The sequence below is a fragment of the Homalodisca vitripennis genome, chromosome 4, assembly GCF_021130785.1.
Source record: "Homalodisca vitripennis isolate AUS2020 chromosome 4, UT_GWSS_2.1, whole genome shotgun sequence".
NCBI lineage: Eukaryota > Metazoa > Arthropoda > Insecta > Hemiptera > Cicadellidae > Homalodisca > Homalodisca vitripennis.
The window spans coordinates 32,269,026-32,290,806 of record NC_060210.1 but is presented as its reverse complement, the minus strand read 5'-3'; the positions used below and the strand labels follow the sequence as shown (position 1 = coordinate 32,290,806).

The 21,781-nt window shown below is 32.1% G+C and overlaps 1 protein-coding gene across 8 annotated transcripts in view; it reads right to left on the bottom strand.

The window, feature by feature from the left end:
* Window positions 1–21,781, bottom strand: part of LOC124359123 (carboxypeptidase E-like) — a 52,285-nt gene that overhangs the window by 14,421 nt on the left and 16,083 nt on the right. For 5 of the 8 annotated variants that reach the window (XM_046811589.1, XM_046811593.1, XM_046811592.1 and 2 more), the window contains exons 2-9: window positions 14,095–14,344; window positions 13,649–13,845; window positions 9,643–9,702; window positions 8,091–8,246; window positions 5,925–6,088; window positions 4,440–4,576; window positions 1,382–1,521; window positions 976–1,102 (exon numbers count right to left, since the gene is read on the bottom strand). In XM_046811589.1, coding sequence (XP_046667545.1) covers window positions 976–1,102; window positions 1,382–1,521; window positions 4,440–4,576; window positions 5,925–6,088; window positions 8,091–8,246; window positions 9,643–9,702; window positions 13,649–13,845; window positions 14,095–14,335 — 1,222 coding nt within the window. In that variant the 5' untranslated portion in view covers window positions 14,336–14,344. Of the gene's footprint in view, window positions 1–975; window positions 1,103–1,381; window positions 1,522–4,439; window positions 4,577–5,924; window positions 6,089–8,090; window positions 8,247–9,642; window positions 9,703–13,648; window positions 13,846–14,094; window positions 14,633–16,102; window positions 16,130–21,781 lie in introns of those variants that run through there. The other 3 variants (XM_046811588.1, XM_046811587.1, XM_046811595.1) reach the window with 3 other exon arrangements.

Sequence of the window (21,781 nt, the reverse complement as noted above, 5' to 3'; positions counted from 1 at the left end):
GTAATAGTGAAAAATAAACTATCTCAAGACCTTTCTGATGACATAAACACAACCTTAACAAAGCAATTGAATATGCTGACAAAAATGACCTAAAAATAAATCCTAAAAAAGTCCATACAATTTAAATTTTAGCCGTAGGACAGAACCTGTACCACATGTACCCAACATAAAATTGGAACAGGAAGCACGACTATTAGGAATGACAATAGACTCTGATCTAGCTTGGACAAGTCACATCAACAAACTTTGTAGCCAGATTGGGACAGGGATATACGTAGTCAGACGTATGCAAATGTTGGGAGGCCTTGACATCGCTAGAACAGCCTACTATTGCACTAGTTGAAGCCCACATTCGATATGGTCTAGTCCTATGGGGAGGCACATCTGAAGGAAACCTCAAAAGGGTTTTAGTATTACAAAAAAGAGCCATACGAATCCTGGCTAATCTACAACCAAGGGAGGAGGAGGAGCTGCCGTGAAGCATTTAAAGCTCTCAAAATACGGACAGTGGTGGCATTATACATTGAAGCTGTTGTTACTCTTCATGTTGACAACCTTGATCTACCTAGATGTGATGCCATCCATAGCTACAGTACTCGACAAGCAAGAAACTACTATCTGCCAACCCACCGCACCACATTCTATACAAAAAAACCATCTTACATTGGACGTCAACTATTCAACTCCCTACCAAGACAATTCGAAGGTCTTAGAGGAAGGACCCTGAAACACCAGCTTCAACAGTGGCTTGAACAAAATCCTTTCTACAACCTCAAGGAGTACTTTGAAGCTGCAAGAAGACAAAATACCGATGCTTGACTTGTATTTTATATGTTTATTCTCTGTACATTTGATTTGACACATATTCTGTTCTTAATGATCATGAATAAAGTATATCTGTATCTGTATCTGTATCTGTAAGATGTACAGCATAAAATCATGATATTGTAGTTTTAGACAGACGAATAAAGTTACCTGATGTAATGTCGTGTTTGATATCAGATTCCTGCCCTGCTGTTATATTCTTGACATGGATGATACTGTTGGGTAGTGGTCGACCAGTCACAGCATCTCTTACATCTCCTTTCACTCCGGTGTGCACCTGTCCACAAACACAATCCAGATCACAGGTTATGCAGCATAAATCTTTTCCATTAACTGTTCTATAGAAAGGTGCTGTTTCAGTTTAATAAAAACTTACATTGCCGATATGTATATATTAAACACATGGTACACGGTCTAACTCAGTAGTTTTACACGTTTATCATTACTAATTAGATCAGTGGCTTAAAAATGAATAAACTAAAGCACAACAGTTCACCTACAAAACCTTAAACATTAAAAACCTCTAACAAAAGTATAAGCAAAGTATCGTACAAACCTGCCACATAAAGTGCATAAGAGCATCTTTATTCTTCTCCCACTCAAGTTGAAGTTGGTCAGCTTTTGGATATTTGTCACAGCCAAGTTCTAAAGTGATTTCAAAATCATTGGAAGACAAGTAGTTAAAGTCTTGCATACCTGAAACAGTAACGTAAATATTAAATTATATTTTACAGTTTCTCAAACAGATCTTTCATATAAAGCACATATAACTTTGCAGTTTGCATACTGTTGTTTAAAACTATTTTTATTGTTATATAAAACCATTTAAAAGTTAGTTCAAACTAGTGATGGGTCCAAAATAACGGATCTGTTATTTTTTAACAGATAAATAAAGTAACAGGTAGACCTGTTATCGATCAGTTTCTCTTAACAGGTCTTAATAGGTCCCGAGAACTGTGACTGGTGGGACTCGGAACGGAACAGAATAGAACAGACCTATCGACCGGGAGTCCGGGCCGTTATCTGTTACCCACGCATATGCCAGCCAGCAAAGCAGGTCTCAATAACAGGTCCCAGTTTTCTATCTGGCCACCAGACTGCAGCACTAGTTGGGTAGGCTGTTCTTCTTTCTTTCTAGTTTCTTCTGTTTCATTCTATTTCTCTAGTATTGATCCATTCCATTTCCATTGTTCAGGACTAGGACCGGTTTGAGTTGAGTTTCATTCATTCCTCATTCCTCCATAATAAACCAGATGACTTGATGGAAATGAGAAATAAATCTTCTTATGATTATGATGAGGAAGAACTCATTTCCAAAATCGTTAAAAATTGGTCCCCAACATTTAAAGTTTTTTGTTATTATTATTCATTTTTATTAATTTATTGTCCACCCATTTTTATACCTTTAAAATATTTTTGTTAGTATGTACCAATTAGTTATTATTATTCATTTTTATTGATTTATTATTATATATTTATTGTCCACCGTTTCATATTTTATAACTTTAAAATATTTTTCGTTAGTATATGTACCATACCAATTAGTTATTATTATTCATTTTTATTGATTTATTATTATTTATGTATTCTTCACCATTTCTTCTATTGTGTCTTTACAGTATTGATGAGTAGCAATTAGTTATTATTATTAATTATTTATGTTTAACTATTTTGCAAATTTAAAATATATTTTTATCATTTATTAATGTAAGTATTGAGAAATTAGGTACCATTTTTTGTAAAAACTAATAAATACTTTTGTAATTATATTTAAAATTAACAATGTCAGTTAATCATCTCATTTGTGTGTGTGACATGGTTAAATAAAAGGATTTATTGAATCATTGAATCATGTGTTTTATTTATTAACATAGCTGAAATTCATAAATATTAACCAATTAGCTAAAAGTCCAAGAGTGATTAGTTTGTTAATTTATAGGATTGAACAGTATTGTAATTTGTATCTCTCTGTCTTGGAATACTCAATTTATGTAATATGTACAGAACTGAAATAACAGGTAAGGAACAGTTTAGTTCAGGGTCAGGCCCGGACCGGTTAGTAAAAATAACAGATTAGACCTATTAGCCAAAATAACAGATAAGACCTGTTAAGAAATAACAGATAAGACTGTTAAGAAAGAACAGGTCTCTTAAGTGGAAGTAACAGGTAGACCTGTTATGGAAAAGTAACAGGTAAGCCCATCACTAGTTCAAACTAAGATATTATTAAAATGTAGCATTAGTTATAAAGCAAAATATTATAATTTTGATCAGAAATTATCCACTGCTTACAGTACATAAATCATAAAAACTAACAAACAAATAAAACTAAAATTTGCATTTTAATAATCTGTATACGTTTAATGCATTGTCTCATGATGATTGTTTGCACATTTCCATAATTCATTGAAAATTGTGATTTCACTCACATATCAATGGAGATCAGGGGAGTGGTGTCATTGACACATCATGGACCAAAGAGAGGTAAACATTACAGACCACATACTTGTATACTGTGTTATGATTAACACTTATTGGCTGAGTGTTAGCGATGCTTACCACTCGTGGGGCCGGAAAATTTCATTTCATGTCTATGTATCTGTGTGCACGATATCTTGGAAAAGAACAGATCTATAGACTTGACATTTTGCATTATTTCTACAGAAGAAACACTGAGTTCAATGATAATACATGTAACTCTATGGGATTTGGCTGGGCTATAGCGAATATTTTTTACATTGGTCTTATCGGTAACCATGATAGCAAAATAAATAAATGTGTAAACAAGCTGAACAAAATCAAATAAGATTTTAACATGTGACGTATTTACACGTGTAGCTTATAAAAATACAATGCAGTGAAATATCAATAACAAAAGTCAGGGACAAGATTTGATCTCGGTGCGCTCTTGCATTGTAGTACCCTCCATACCTCACAGGAACGTTTATTATTTAAACACTACTATGAAACCTAATTCAATAAACCAAAATTAAAATAAGTTGCAGTCTTAAAATTTTGCATACAACCTCAGTGAAGCCTGTCATGCGATACGTAGTGTGGCATTCCTACCTTGTATACTCGTATAGTAACATTGAAAGGGAGTAAAAGGTGATTTCTTTAGAGAGCTTTATAAGTTCAATTCTAAAACTGCTCCTGCTATGATTTCCGAAGTAGGGTGTAATGTTGTTACTGAACTTCAAGACATAGATAATGTGGAAAACTTGATCACAACAAACTTTAAATATTACAGTCTAAAAGGACGTTGGGTAGTATTTTCCTGCAGCAAATTGGCTACATTAATTTGGTTGGCCCAGTAGGGTCAGGAGTGTGCTGTGACATTTGACTAGGGTGTGTGATAGAAAACGGTGCAAACATAATTATATTAACGTGTTAATAGTAAAACTTCTTTGTACAGTAGTATACAAGTTAAGTGATGAGCATTGAGAATGAAAAGAGATAAGGAATAGACCATAACTTAAACACTGGGTATTTCTAATGACTGTAATAACTACATGACTGATTTTGGAATATATTTGAATATTCAACTTTTTATATAGTTCTGTCTGAAAATTAATTACTTTTACAGGATATAACAAACAGAATGGGATATTTACCTCCCTCTATGCTATACCAGGCAGCACCGTTAGTGATACCTCCCTGCTTGCCGAAGTTGTAGCCTCCGTCTCCACAGCCCGGTCGATCGACCAAAGCCATATCTGAGTGGTGAGTCGCGTATGCCAGGGCCAAGTGTCTGTAACGTATGTTCAATATATGCATAGAAGAATTTTAATGTATGAAAAACATTAGCTCTTGCTATGACTAAGAGCTAAATAATGACTGTAAAGTTTTAAATTGCTCAGAACATAAGATATGTATACAATTTGTCACAGCATCTGTGACAATATTTTGAACTGAATAATACTGATATGAGTTTAAATGACAAACATAGTGGACAATATATATATAAACTTACCATGCATTTCTTGTCTGGCTTATATTACCCCATTTCAAGGAGTAGCTTAAGCCACCATATTTTATTTTTTTCTTAACTAACTGTCTTATTATTATAGTGTCGGTTTAAATATGTAAATTAAAATTATAGGTATAGTCCCAAAGTTAACACTATCACTCTTATCTGCAAAATTATTAGTCTCGGTTTGTCAGCTGTTTGAACTATGTGAAAGTGGTCTAATCCCCGACTAAGGTATGTAGAATTTCCCTTCCTATATATCAGAGCAGGTAAGGTGAGGTTTTTAAAATAGTAAATATAATAATATACAATTGAAGATTTCTTGAACATGAAAACATGTCATATAGGTCAAATTGATAATTATTTAATTTTTTATTATGATTTTTTTGTTTATTTCATCTTACAATTGAGACAAAAATTTGTTTTCACTTAATCACATAATGTTCTTTCAGTTCCCCTTATAATGATTACAAGTTATATAGAACATTTTACAACTGTCAGTTGGTAGAACAGAGTGTTTAGGTAATTTTAGTAGTTTTAAGTAATGTTTAAGTTATTTTACAGTAAGAACATAGACTCCAACAAAAGTAGCACAGTAAGTAGGGTTTTCTCTTTGTAACTATGTATGATTTTCAAAGTAATCTGACAATATTTATTATTTGCAAGATGCATATTGTGTTTATGCTCCAGATATCCAGCTGCGACACGTATCCACATCATATTACTTTCAAGGTAAATTTTGCTTCAAATATGCCATACTTATTTGAAAATGAGGTAAAAATGAATGAGTTTACAACCACAGTCTCATAAGTATTCTTAGAATGTAATACATTACACATCTTATTTTTTCCAATATCTGTTAAATGCTTTATCTATTTCATATATGTATATAAAAATTATAATATCATGAACACTAGATCAGACATGGTTATACATATGAATATACTCATATTAATGATACCATTAAGAGTAATAAATTACACAAGTGTTTTTACACTACAGATATTTTACACAAAATTCGGATGAAAAAGTAAGTATAATAGTTTATACTATGTCCAATTACTCATTATGGTTCTAATAATAATTTTGTTATTGAGATTGAAACAAACAGCATCACAAAAGTATTTACCTGAATGTTTGGTCGTCTGGGCTCTGAGAATATTCAGTGAGGTCGCCAGAGCGGCTAGCATCAAAAGGGTAGTTGGCAACTAGGTCACCTCCATGTAGATTAGCAGACAACACAAAGGGCACCTTCATGATCAGTCGCATCACAGCTTTCGTCTCTGGTTGGATCTGTAAACAGTATCAAGTTTAATGCCAGATAGAACCTGAAAACGAGATCTTTTAATCTAAGCTGATCTATGTCATTCATGTTTTCTCTAGACTGTTTTGTGACATCACATTGTTCAGCTAAACAAATATACATTACATATTATTGCAAATATATATATATATATATATATATATATATATATATATATATTATATATATATATATTATATATATATATATAATATATATATATATATATACATACATTATATGTGAATTATAGGAGATATAGATATAGATTTAGCGAGGTGACAGGGTATTCATATCACAACACATGAGCTAAGTCAGTGCATCCCCAAAGCAAAACCACACAACCCACCTTCTCTCTTCGTCTAGTGCTGTACTTCCATGTGCGCGCACCTGGGAAAACTGTCTGATCCATTTCTTGTCTTCTAACAAACTCGATGACCAGGAGCTTAACTCAAAATTCACAAGGAATTAACCCTTCCCACCATAGCTACTTTATGTGTAAGCTTGTAATGTACATCTGACAGTGACACCTCTCAATTGTGCACCTGATGAGACAATGAGAATACCTCTTCTCCTATATTACACTATATCTTGTGGTCTAGGTGTCTCTCATGTCAAAACGATGTAACAAGCTCATTTGGAGCTTCTTCGTCACCAATTTTTTTTATCTCTTCAGATGAATATGACTCCAAATTTCAGGAATTAAGTTTGTAACAGCGTCAGAATCCAGACGCTGCACCAAGAGGAAGATGAATTATACCGTAACTCTACATTCACATGGAATCAACCCTTCCCACCCTAGCAACTTTATGTGTAAGCTTGTAGTACGCATCTGACAGTGACAGACTGACGTTTTGTTATTTTAAGACGCAGTCAGATTTTATTAACCTTTGCCAGCCGTGGGGGAGTGAGAGGGGAAACGAGGGAGGAAAATATAGTCACATAATGAACTATACGCCCTACTGAAAGGCCTGCCCAATCCTCATAATTCTTACATGTTCATAACTTCAAGGCACTGAGTATTATTTATTGCTCTATTTATTTTTCATTCACCATGTAGTACCTCAAATTACATGGAAGCTCGAACAATCGAGACTTGAATTACCGAGACCACTGCATTCGTTTATTATATTTGTATTTTATAAGTTAGCCTTTAGCCTTACAACAGAACAAAATAGTAATCACTCCCACAAGCGAATAATAAAATAGTAATAAAATGGAATTATATACTAGCAGTAATATTGTAGAAGAGCAGACTGTAATTTTAGGCACCATACAGAGCAAGTAGCAAAACTGGCAATCAACTAAAACTGCTTAAAAATATAATATTTTTCAATTACAGCTACAACTGTTCATGACTACAACTCACAAGATCTGTAGAAAGTGTACTGACACACAATCTGCTGGAATAAATCAAAACTACCGCTAAATAGTACATCACAAATCTGATATTGAGCTGTGATTGTGCGTACAGTCCATGCTAAAACTGCACAAATCATAAACTAGGCCAATGGATTACACATATCACCCCTTTAATTAATATTTAACAATAATAAATACGTAATATTAATAATAAATAGTATTTAATTATAAATTAAATTAAATTTAACATATTGAATAATTAGTAATAGTAAATAAATTATAAATATTTTATATTACATGTAATAATAATTCATTATAATAAATAATAATTATAAAATATATTGTGCAATTTTTATTATTTGTTATATGTTTGTGAGAAAACAACAAGTATTCATTTATTGATGATTATAGAAAATAGCAGTTTTTATAGTGTAACAATATCATTTATGTTGGTGATGAAAAAAGTACATGATAAAGTGAAAACAAGTTAGTTATACCACAAATGTATCTGATACACTGTGACTAGTGATAAAAATTTTAGGTGCAAGTCCAATTCTATAGCTAACACAAATCCTTGTTTTAATGTCAAATAACAGAGGATGCTATTAGAAAATGAGGACAGACACTGACCGGCTCTTTCAGTCTGTCGACCATGGCCAGCAGGTGGTTGTTGTGGTCGATATGGGCCTGCTCATAGCCAAACATGATGTGGTCCAGGTCTGGGAAGTTGCGGTTGAGATCTACACTGTTGTTATTAGCTCTCCCCACCATGTAGTCCAGCCCACCCTGTCACACATCACCTGATTATGTATATTGACAACTTTGTTAAAATTTGTTCATATTAATGTTGTTTCAAGTATGCTGTAATCCTGTAAGGATTTGATAACAAGGGTAGACTTAGTGAAATATTTGTTTTAAAATATAACTGCTTGATCCTTCAAAACAGCACAATAACATGAAAATCCCCATTATAAAAATTGTAACATGAAATAATATTTAAATTTATAAAGTGCAATAGTTTATAAACTATTCTATAGCAAATATTTGTTAATATGAAAATAGTATTAATTTGTCATTAAATATTAGCTATTTTAATCAAATTATTATATATTACTTAAACAATAACAACTGTAGATTGTTAAATTGTATTGATTACACAAGATATATTATCTATATTGTTATGAATTGTTTTACAAATTTTATACTTTTATTGTCAAATTAAGTTAAATTGAAATTGTTATATTAACTGATAAGGATACTCACTATCCAAGAAAACTTATAAAACTGCATGAAATGGTTTAAGAAAAGTTTACTATTGATGAAATTAGTCTTTAAAAACTTATATTATTAGAGTTAATATATCTATAAATGGTTAGCTATATGGTATTCTAGGACCAAAGAGAATATACATGATGTGTGGGTGGTAGATTTTAAAGATAAACAAATATAAAAGGAGTTGTACATATTTGGAAAAATTGGATGTTACCTATTACCTGAGCTTTGTTATCTTACGATTAATGTATACATCATGTACGTAGATGTAGTGTGTATTTGAATATTTTTGACTAATTACTCCACCACATGCTCATCCTTCCAACAACTGCACGTGAGCCAGCAATATTAGTGGCAGACAGTTTCTAGAGGCAAAACATTTAAAAGAAATTAAGTTTTAACTCTGTAGAACTGAATTCTATTTCAACTTGATTAATTTTAATCTCTGTTAAGTAAAATAAATAATTTAATAAATTAATAAAACATATTTATGTAATAAACACGTCACCGGCGACCACCACAGACCACCACTGGGAAGGGTGACGGTCGCCAGTGACCGCACATGCCATTGTTTGTTTAAGGGTTTAGTATGGTTCCGTCATTCTCATATTCAGTAAATTATTTTTACCGCAATCAATGTGTTAAGTAATATTAAAATATTCATCATTTTGAAGACAAATGTTTTTAAAACCTGAAAAGTATGCCAAATAGATATTTTCTAACTTAAATGGTTAAATAATTTAGAAAGGTATAGGTCTAAACACAAAATATATTTATCAGTCTAAAATACAACCAACACAAACTACATGGCATGCATCTACATTACTTGTCAATTATTCATATTTGTTCGGTTTCTTACTTGAAACTTTCTATGCCATTACAAATGTTTAGAGTTTAAAAAGTTATAAACCTTTGTCCAGCGGTGAATCCAATTGGTTAACCAGGAATGCATATTCTGTCCCAATATTTGCTTAAAAAGAAAACATTTAGCTTTAGTAAATTTCAGTAAAATATAATCATGTACCTAATGGTTCAATTTAAAACTGTATCAGAAAACTAGGTTCCCTAGAATTTAAACATTTTATTATTTCTTGTATGTAATATATATATATATATATATATATATATATATATATATATATATATATATATATCATTTTCAATAAACATTGAATCACAAAAAGTACTTGCTCCAACAGGACTCGAACTCAGCTCTCTCGCTTGCAAGTGAGAGACCTGAGTTCGAGTCCCGGCAGATCTAGTACTTTTTGCGATATATTGTTTATTAAAAATTAATCAGACTATTGCCACATCAAATTTTAAAATTTTTTATTAAAAATATTTGTTTATTTGACAATATTTACAATATAATTTCAAACAATCTTTACCGATTTTAATAGCAGCTTATGTTGTTTGATTTAATATTCTCCTTTACGAAAATTTTCTAGGAATAGCCAGCTTTTCTAAAAAACATTGTATCTTTGTTATTCTTAGAGTGCAGGACGACAAAATTATGCTGTCATTAATTTTTTATGCTTACAAAAAAAACAGTTTGTAATGCAATCTCATCTTATTTATACAATGTTTCATTATTGAGATTTCTGTTGAATTATGGTTAATCTATACAAAATAAGTAAAAAAAATAATATTAGTGTTAACTTTCAGAATTTACAACAGAACATGTTAAACCTTAGTCTGTTTAAATTTGCTTCCGAATTGAGGGTGTATTTTGGTTGGTTATATTATACAAGTTATATCGATTCCAATTAAGAAATAAATTGAGACAGACTATAAATACCTTTAATTCTCACTGCTTTATAATCTCATTTACATTATTGTGTCACACATCATAAAGTAACCAGCAAAGTAAACAAAAGTGAAATTAAAACTCATCTTTGAAACATGTTTACTCTAGGATGTAGATCTTTGAACTGACTTGCCAAAAATCCTCTAATATGCAATCTATGCATGTATTGATATCTGACACAATAAAATAAAACCAAATTTACGTTATGGTTCAATTTAACCTAACGATTGTACTAAGGGCCATTTTAATTGCATCTCCATAAGAATAATGTTAAACTTCCAACACTTTGGCATCTTAAACCGTTCAAAATTACTTGGCAAAACAATAGATGTCAATCTCTCCTGGTCTGAACATGTTTACTCTAAGCAAAAAGCTTGGATCTGGAATTTTTGCAGTGATTAGAATTCAGCAAGTGAATAGCTGAGCAAGAGGCTGCAAAAGCTACATATCATGCCTTGGTGGAATCACACATCAGATATGGCCTGGCTGTATAGGGATGAACATGATAGCAGAACCGCTATAGAATACTGATTCTCAAGAAAAAGACTATTATGATACTGGCTAACCTCACTCCAACACAGAGTTGTAGAGAGGGCTATAATCACTGAGGATTATGACTGTCATCACCCTTTACACAGTGGTTGCCTGTATAGACCAGACAGAGCTCACAAGAGGGGAAAATATCCACTTCTACAACACATGGAGAGCAGCGGACTACCACCTTCCAGCACACCACATCACACAATATAGCAGAAAACTCTCATACATTGGGTGGAAAGTCTTTAACTAGCTTCCATGGAATCGAAAAGCATTCAAAGACCACCTTCAAGACTGGCTGATGACCTTTTTACTCAATGAAGGAATACTTTGTGTATAATATCCGGTCAGAAGGACCCAAAGAAATGTTAGATCCGGCTTGGCGGACCGCAATTATTCGAAGGACCAATAAAATGTCTAACATTTAAAAACTCATACTTCGATAGCTGAGCAGGTGGAGCCCATACATTGATTTTCTAAGGAATAACTCTTAGTTGTTTGGGAAAAATAAAAATACGAATGAGATCACAAAACATAATATTAGAAAAAAGGGCACACAATTAGAGCAAATACAAGTGTTAAAATGATTTTCTTCTTCTGTTAAATTGTCCAAAAATGTCCGAATTAGTTGAGGATTTTTAAATCTTGGTTGAAAAGAAGATTGTCTTTAGTTGCGAAGGACCATAATAAGAATGATGAAACACTGTTACCTTGCACCGTCCATTGTCTGATACACATGAAGTTGGGTTGATTGTAGTTCGACCTGGGTTGATTCCAAGGAACGTTGCGCTGGTGGAGTCCTTGCTGAGGGATGAAGATTCCACCATGAAGATTCCACCTTCACTTGACACTGTTTTCGGTTCCCTCACAAACGTTGCGACAAAGTTACTTTTGGCTCGTTAACCAAATAATGTCCGGCTCGAAGGGACTGTTAACTGCCATAGAACGGCTTGCGGTTCACAAGAGACAAGACAGAGGGACACGGCCCGAACTTGGTTAAAGCTGGTGTTGACGTACAACCTAGCGAGACGGAGTCTTAAGAAGAACTGGAGAGATGCCTTGGGGAGCTTTTCTTGTCCGCGTCCTGGACGCCTGATTGGTCGGCAGAAGTCACCTCATACCACGTGACGATCGGACCACTATAGATTTGGAATGCAGGTGGGTGTGTGTGTGTGTGTGTGTACAAAGATAAGTGGAAATAGATGGCTTATAATAAAAATGGTATCGGACAATGGTGGGCAAAGAGCAGTTCTAAATAACATACAATTCTAATTATTAGTAAAAACTATATTAATGCGTAAAATTTGATTAATTGATATGACTAAATATGAAAACCTAACACTTTGAATCAAGATGATTGACTTTGTAATGCAAGACTAGAACTTCAAAAACTTTTGTAACTCATGTTATTATTCGACATGTACATTTCTTAAAGAAATCATATTCATCATAACTTTGAAATGAGACATATCCCATAATTCCACAACCTAAAATAAAAGAGTTTGAAGTTGAACATTGATATTATGGGGTAAAACTTAACATCTTTTCTCTACGACCCGCTCAATTCAATTTTAGCAAGCCAGTTTTATCTTCATAATCTTATTTATATGAACAATTTAATAATAATTATAACTTATTTATATTAGTATTCTCTTCAAATAGGGTTTTGACAGTCTAAATGAGGGTATATGTATCCACCTAATACAGTTTTTGTTAATTATTGTAAACCACTGATTTTAAAACTTGATGAGACATTCCAAGAGTTTTTGGATAAACAGATACAAATTAAACTGTAAACATTACAATTAACTCCCTTAAAAGTCAGTACCAGTTTTGTCTATTATTCCATAAAGCTGAATGGTGATGGTCTATTATTGGTGACAAAAAATGTTTGTGGTTTATAAACATCCTAATACAACAAAAAAACTGTATTTGTCTGAATATTGTCATTGAAGTTTATATCAGACTTTACCAGATTAATCCTACAAAAATAATGACATGCATGCCATGCATTGTGGGTCTAGATATTTAGATTGGACTCAGTTCTATTTTTGTCTTAATGACTACTTTTAATATTATACAAAGAACCATATTTGATACAGTAAATAACAATTATATATCCTAATCTTATATTAATATGATTTTATTAAATAATTTTTCTATGTTTTATAAGTAAAAAAGAACATACTATGTAATTTAATTAACAAGAAGAATATTAACAAAAATTAAATTACAATCACTATTTCATACAATTTGCTTATATAAATTATAGTATTAATTTATAAGTAAAATTTACATTTCCTTTAGAATTTACATCAACTTTCATAACTTTTTGCTAAAGCAAAAAATAATTACGTCTTGTAAAATAATTAGTAAATCTAAATTTTGTGTTGTAGAAAACACAAACATTTTTAATGTTACAATGTTTTTTAATGATAATTTTTATTTTGTAATTCCACTTAATAAATTTGTCTTCGATCTTTCAAAATGTTATCAAACAAAGTTAAACGTCCTTTATGTCTCATTTAAACATCTCTAGCATGTTACAATCTGCCTATCTATAGAAACTTACCGCCTCTGTGGCAGTCTGCCAACCATCTGGATTCATAGAGGGCATTAAATGGATGCGTGTCCAGCTGATAAGGTTGGTCACTTCATCGTCCCCAACCAGATATCGTTCGCACAAGTAGTCGGCCAACTTCAGCAGCAGCTCACGCCCCAGTACCTCGTTACCGTGCATATTTGCGATGTATTTGAACTCTGGGTGGTCTGTTTTCAAAATTACAATTGAAGTAAGTGTAAAATTAGCTTTTTTAAACATTCTATTAGTATATTTTAGCTAAGGATTTTTAGTCAGCTTTTCAACAAGAAAATTCATATTAAAACAATATTTTTTATACTAAATTGCCTTATTTTTTAGTGGTGATGATCCACAAATTAAATGAGCTCTAAATGTGTGAAATATTTCACGTAAATAAATACAATATTTAAAAAATTATGACATGAAATGGCACTAACAGGTCTGGTGGTGTCCTGGCCATGACGAGAACTCGATGACGTAGAGTGGCACCCCACGAACTGAGGTCTCTGACAGAGTGTAAACCTGTGTAATGTTGGGACACTTCTGGTGGATTCTCTCCAGCACTTGGACCATCTCATTGTTGTCATGATGCTTCCACTGGAACTCATCCCCAAGACAACAGGCTACCAGAATACCAATCACACCCACGACCACGAATGCTCCAGCTAGTGTCTTCATAATGGGGCGCTGGAAAGATAAATATGTCCATAATGCTTCCTTACTAGCCATTTACATGAGTATCATATTTTATTCCTAACATTGAAACCAAGAATCATATAACAGTAATCACTTAAACTCTCTCTAATTTGTTCATAGCCACATTTTTGCAAGAGTTATTATTATTTTGTAAACATTCCTTCTCGTAACTTATAGTGAAAATTTTTTTACAAAATATGACAAACAAATGGAAGCAAACATGCACATAAAGTTTACACTGAATTTGTAATATCAATAGATAATTTAGAATCAATCAAAACTAAAAAGAAAATCACTGTTTTGTTGACATTAGACATTATTTTTAATCAGCTGAAACATGGAGGAAAAAATTAACTGATTACTAATAAATAACTAAATATAAATAAAAATGTGAACCTAGGAGCTGGCTGTGGTACAATAACCTTGAGTTTTTCCCCATAAGAACAATGGTAATCTCATGTAGTTTTATGTAACTCCACTGAACCCACTTAAAGAATTAATCAGAACTTCCGATGCTTTTGACTCAGGTAAAAGAACTACTCACGTGGCGATTGGATTTGATTAAATAAGTTTAATTTTCGAATTTTTACTCACTAATACAATCGGTCATTAAATTCATGCTATAAAATAATACAAGTAATACTTTAGAAACAAACTAAATTTAGAAGATGATTTTAACCAATGCTACATTAATTACAGAGGTAGAGAGGACGCGGACCGAGATGTTAACTACATATAATTTTGAACGCGACTGACGATCACCAGCTCAGCAGGTCAAGCTGCGGTCATCGCCTCAGCGGCCGTGGCCAATCAAAAAGGACAAGGCCTTTGTGAGAGGCTAGCTAGCCCTGGAGTCAGCAATTTGTATCAGCAGTGCACGAGGCTAGCTGCACAATTCCAGCTCCATAACTTTGTTCTATTTCTATTGCAATAATATTCGATTCCAGTTTCTGGGCTCAACCTTAAATTACTTAGTTGGTGACGGGTCAAATTACTATTATTATTTAGAAAATGGATTTCTTTTAAAATGGAAAAATTAGGTGACCAATAAATATATACTATATTAATTCTGAAATCATAGTTAACATATATTTTGTCTGTCGGTAACGATTTACCAACGGGGCGTTACATTTACGCCTTTGTAATTAGTCTTAGAAGTATGGGATGTGTCTCATTTTAAAGATATAATTAATATACTTCCAAACACTTTAGTTTTTCTGCTAAAATGTATTCTTTTTGAGTGTTTTAACTGTAAAGATAGAACAATTTTTTCTGAATAACCTTTAAAAATATCAAAAAACAAAAAAAGTATTTGGATGTGTATTAATTGAAATGTATTAAGTGAGATCTTTCATAATGATACAATAAAAAATAAGGGTGTTAACATACACGAGGTTTAACATACTTCAGCCTGCTTTTAATCTTTTTCCCTCCACAGCCAACTTATCTATAGTTTTGTAAAATTTTGTCATAATATCAATAAAGTATTTTTAGATATACATTGAATATAAATAAGTTTTTATGTCATGGTTCTGTATCTATTTTATGTTATGTCAAAATGACTGTCAGTAAACCTACATGCTAGAGTATTAATATCTGGTACTGAAAAGTTTTAAGATAAAAGGCCAGTTAATTTTAGAGCTTTGACTAGGTATTGACTAAGTACCAATGGTACAAATAATAATAATTCAGTATATACACAGGAAATAAAATTTGTATAACTAGTAATGAGTGTAAATCTACGCCTACCAGCATATTCATGTTGTAAACGTCTGTAGATTATTCTGACATATTGATCACATCATAAAGAAATTAGTTAAGCAAGAAATGAGTCATCACACCAAACATTAACAACTTTTAAATAGTTTTCTAGTACAAATATAGAAAACTACTATTTCTAAGTACTGATAGCTTAGTTGGTTAAACATTTGTCACCAACTATCTCAGCCTGGAGCTCATGGGTTCAAATCAGACTTGATGTCTATACTTTTTGCAAAGCATTTTGAAGAATACATATGTTTCATAAGAGTTGTGATTCAAAAATTAAATTTAATTAATTGAAAAACAGTTTTGTTAAAAAATTATGATATTCAGAAAATTTATGTTTCAACTAATAGGAAAACTTATACATGCAAAATATATACAAAAGGATCTGGGGCCATTTATTTTCATGGTGAGTGTAAATCATGGCTTCGTCTGAAATTTTGAAACTATCATAATGCTGATGTTAAAACATTCCAAGAAGAAGTATTTAACAGTGGGTTCAAGTCCTAAGGAAAGCTGTAAACATCAATATTCTATCATAGATAATAAGTGAAATTCTATCATAAATAATTTGTAAGAAAAACTCTAATTTCAAATTTTCAAGAGATTAACTTGAAAAAATCTTTGACATTTTGTTCTTTTTTAGGAAAATGATGGGCTTCAACTACGATTACATTTAGTAAAGTTTGAAAAATCGTACTCAAAATTAGAATTCGAAGATCTATTAGATAAACCTAACAAAAAAATTGATAAATTAAGCAAATGAGAAAGAAAATTGTTTCGCCTCACATTGAAAAACAATCACTACTATTTATTTCTTTATCTCATAACAACCTTTTCACTACTATACAAACTGTCAGATATTACACCTGTCAAAAGAAGTGAGGTCTTTTCTTACATCTATGTCCATATCTTCACAGGTATCAGATGTTGGAGGGCAATAGCTGGTTATTGCAGTCATACTCAGGAATAGATTCAGTCTTTATTACTTTAGCTTTAAAGAACTGGTTGATTGTGTGTCTCTTCAAAATGGCAAATAAACTCACATTAAAACTACATAGTTAGATACAAGTTAAAACAGCCTAAGCTACAGACAGTAATGAAAACAAACTGAATAAGAAAACACCACTGGATTGGTACAGTGTGCAGTGACTGCCACTGCTTGCAAATGATGAGCATTGGACATACCTGACTGCCAGCCAACCCCACCAAACCTCGTGTTCACATTTAGTTTGCTTGTGCTAACTTGAAACAAAATACAGCTAAGCATCTACGCTTCCCCTGATTCCCACCCCACCTAAACTACTCACTGCCTTAGGTAAGTCCACAAGCATGTAACGTGAATTAATTGGTAATATTAAATGCTAACGTATTACACTTAACACTTTAAATTGGTAACTTTTTATTATTGATGTCAGTTAAGTACCCTGATCGATGTTTATTCTATATTTGAAAACTAGAGCACATATGAGTTTGTATTATTACAGTACTTTTATAGTGACAACCGCTGAAACTACTTACAAGAAATATGAATTTCTGACCTTCTTTAATGTTTTGTGGTGGGCGGAAGCCCTGGACCTCCCCTGGCTATACCGCTATGTTGAAACCAAATATATTTTAACTGAGTTTGCTTTTAACTATAATTACATGTTGGTTTCAGTTTAACATTGGATCAAAAGTTAAGCCCACAAATTTAGGATACAGTTGCACATTAGGAGCTTCTCTAAGACTAAGTAACAGAGTAGCTGTCTTATCTTTATTTAAAATTAAGTTATGTGCAGAAAGTCAGTCCCCTATTAGATTCTGATTTAATTTACAGTCTAAAATAGTAATCATAGTGTTGTCATTAGCATAAAGAACAGTATTAGTAGGGTAATTTGCACTCAAATCATTGACCGCCACTAATAACAACAAAGGTCCCAAAACAGAAACTTATGGCACTCCATTAGTTACAGGCTTACAGCAAGATACTTTGTTTCCTAAAATTAAATACTGAGACCTATTTGCAGATAAGAGCTAAATAAGGCTAAAGCCACACTTAGTATTGTAATGTTCTAATTTTTGTATTAGTATTTGATGAGACACTCGATCAAAAGCCTTGCTTAGATCACAGAATGTGATTGCAGCAAAGTCTTATTTTCATAACAATCAAGAATCTTACCAACCCATAAAATAATAGCTTGTGTTGTAGCAACAACTTTTCAGAAACCAAACTGCTCTTTGCAAAGTAAGCCTCTCATTTTTAGAAAATGCACTTACTGTTTACCAACAATTATTTCGAAGACTTTCAATAAAACTGGAACAATATCAGCAGGTCTATAATTTCCAATTTCCTCCTTTTTGCCTTTTTTTATAAATAGGAAGGACTTTTGTGGTTTTTAAAACATCAGGAAATATGCCCAAGTGTAAACAGTTATTAAATAAAAATGTTAAAGGAGAAACAAAACAACATACTGTTTCTTTAACAAGAGCATATGTCAATTCAAAGTTACCCATACATTTTTTTAAATGCTAATTGCCTTACTATATCTATAATATCACTTTCGGTTACATATTTAAAACTAAACTCACTAATATTACCAGCTACAATTTTTATTACTTAAATAATGTTTAAAATCGCAATTATTTATATTTTACATTCTTATATACTATTACTAGCTGAATCTTTGGCAATGTTTAAAAAATAAATCATTAAATTCATCTGGCCTAAAAATATTTGTTTATACTACTGCTCTCCTTTTTTTATAATTTTTATTCACAATGTGCCATAGCACTTTTGATTCATTTTTTGGCAATATCAATTAATTTGACATTTACCTGTTTTTTAGCTTCCTGAATCCTATAAAAAACTCTTAAAGCCTATACTCATCTTTGTACCAAGGAATATTTGTATCTTTTGAAAGATAATGAAGATTATTAAAACATTCTTTTAGTTTTTGTAATTCAGGATTGTGCCGATTACACACTGATCAGACTTTCTTATTTGTTACTTTAACACTTTTTACAACATTTTTACAATACTTATAAAACATAAATTAAAATAATAGTTCAGAATATCTACTAAATTACTAGCAAAAAAGAACATTAATCATAAATACATTTTCATAATTTTCTTTCTTTAAGTAGTTTTTAAATAATGTCTTAATACCTGCCTCAGTTATCTTTGTGACAATTTTAAAATTCTCTGATAAGATATTTTCTGGCTCAGCGGCATAAACAAATGTAAAAAACCTGAACATGATGATCACTTATATGTTTGTTAACAATTAGTTGATATAAAACAGTCTTCATCTAAAGAGGTACAAATATTGTCCAGGCTACTAGTGCCTCGATTGTGCTCTGAAACTGTTGCTTTCAATCCATACATACTAAATAGGTTGACAAGTTGCACAGAGTTTTGTTCTGATTGAGAAAATGTATGCTAAAGTCACCACATATTACAGACTGCTTGTTCAGACGATTAATATGACTTAATAATTTATCCATTACGTCGAAAATAACGTTCTACATAGACATTAGGACTGTGATATATGGTTACCAATATTATAATTGGAGATCTAATATTCCAATACATGCAATTTCACAGTCTAAATCCATGGATAATTAGACGAACGATAGTAACTAGTGACATAATTCAGTTTATCAATAGAATATTTATTGATTTTGTTAAATTGCATCCAATGTTCTGTAATACACATGAAATCTAAATCTAATTCCTATGAGACACTTTCTAATATGCCAATTTTATTAGGAAAACTGACTATTTTGATGGTAAATTATTAATTTATTCTTTTGGCAACTATTTGCACACTTTTCATTACAATTAAAAGTTCTTTGCACACTTTTCATTACAATTAAAAGTTCTTAACTTATCTATAATATGTACATCTACGGTTTTTCTAGTAACTCCAGTTTGGGATGCAGACAATCGCTTTTTTTCAGAAGTGTGGAGTTTTCTGACAGTGACTCACCTCTGGGAGGAGGCGGCTGGTAAACCACAGGCCGTTGCAGGTGTCCTCTTTCACCTGCCATAGATGAGGCCATTCTGTCCGCTATAAGTTTAGACAGCCGTCTCTTGCCAATGTTATTAAGATGTTGTCCATGACGAGAATGGAAAATGTCAGAGATCTTCACTTGCCTTGACCACCATAACATTTTGATACTGCTCACTGAGTTTTATGGGACGATTATTAGTTCTTGTTATTTCCTTAATAACAACTGATCAATTCGGCAAGTCATTTCTCATAGACAGATCTACAACCACAACATATGTTTTTTTGTTGCTTTGTTCATAGTATCTGGCAGATACTCAAAAACTTTCTCTGCTTGGTTGTTTGCTACATAATTTCTTCTACAAATAACACCAAAACATCACATTTATTTAGTTCCTCTTGTCTAGTTTTTATTGGGTAAAACACCCAGGCCTGACAAAATCCAACAATTTACAATTTGTAAATGCTCAAAATGGCTCGCTCACCCGATCTTACTCCCCTAGACTTTTTCTTTTGGGGATTTTTGTAAATAAAAGTGTAAGAGACCAAACCTCAGAACTTTAATGAGTTAAGGATGTGGATTGAAAAAGTTTGCCGACTTATCACACCAGAAATGTTGGAAAACGTAAGGCATTCATTTGAATCAAGACTTTATTTTTGCCTGGTGTTAAATGGGGGCCATTTTTTGAAAATTTACTTTGAGCTTAAAAAAGGTTGAGGTAAGATTTCAACAGTAAGTTTACTTATTTTAAGTTTAATACTTAGAATTAAGAATAAGTCAGAACAGATGAGTTAAGAAAAATAGTGTTTTTATTCTATCGTAGCTTTTCAATAAAACTTTGACAAGCCTTGTTGTTTACTTGTAGAGACCCCTCTACTCTGTGCATTTTTGTTCTTCCTTTATAACAGACCTTTAAAATTAAAGTCTCATTTGATTTTGCATTTAAAATTTTGGGTTGAGGGGCTAAGTTCTCATGTAGCGCAAAAATCATCATTTGTCATTATATAAAGTTTCTAACTGTGTATTAGTTTAGTTTAATTCCGTTCAAAAGTTAGAAGGAGGGGTTGGGACTTTTAGGACACCCGATATAATGTTCTAATTATTTCATTTTGGGTTACCAATTCTTAGCCTATATCAACATTTAATTTCTTTGTTTCTAGGTCAATTCCTATGGTAATATCATTGGACTTGCATGAAACACATGACCATCTCATATTACCCTTACCGGTATATATTTAGTTAAATTCATCCTTGGTTAGTGCAGTACAATGAAAGTGATACCATTTACAGTACATGCTTTTACACAGAATGGCTTTATATCTACCAATACTTTTAGAACACTTTACACAAGGATAATGTCTTTATTGGTCATGATCCTCAACCAAATACCAACTTAAACAATTGCTCTTACGTAAGGGAATTCACTAGACCTATATTCAGTGTTAATTTATAAGTTATTTTCTAATACACTTTGTGTTGTTAAATTAAATAATTAAGTTTTATTATATTTGGTTTGAATAAATAGCACTTAGTAGCAACTACTCACTCAGTTCATCACCACTGAGTACCAAGCAAACACCTATTTACAATTCCAGTGACAGTGCATGTCAACAAAAGCAGAGATGGGATTGGAAACAACTGGTAAGCAGCTGTGACACTACAGATATGTCA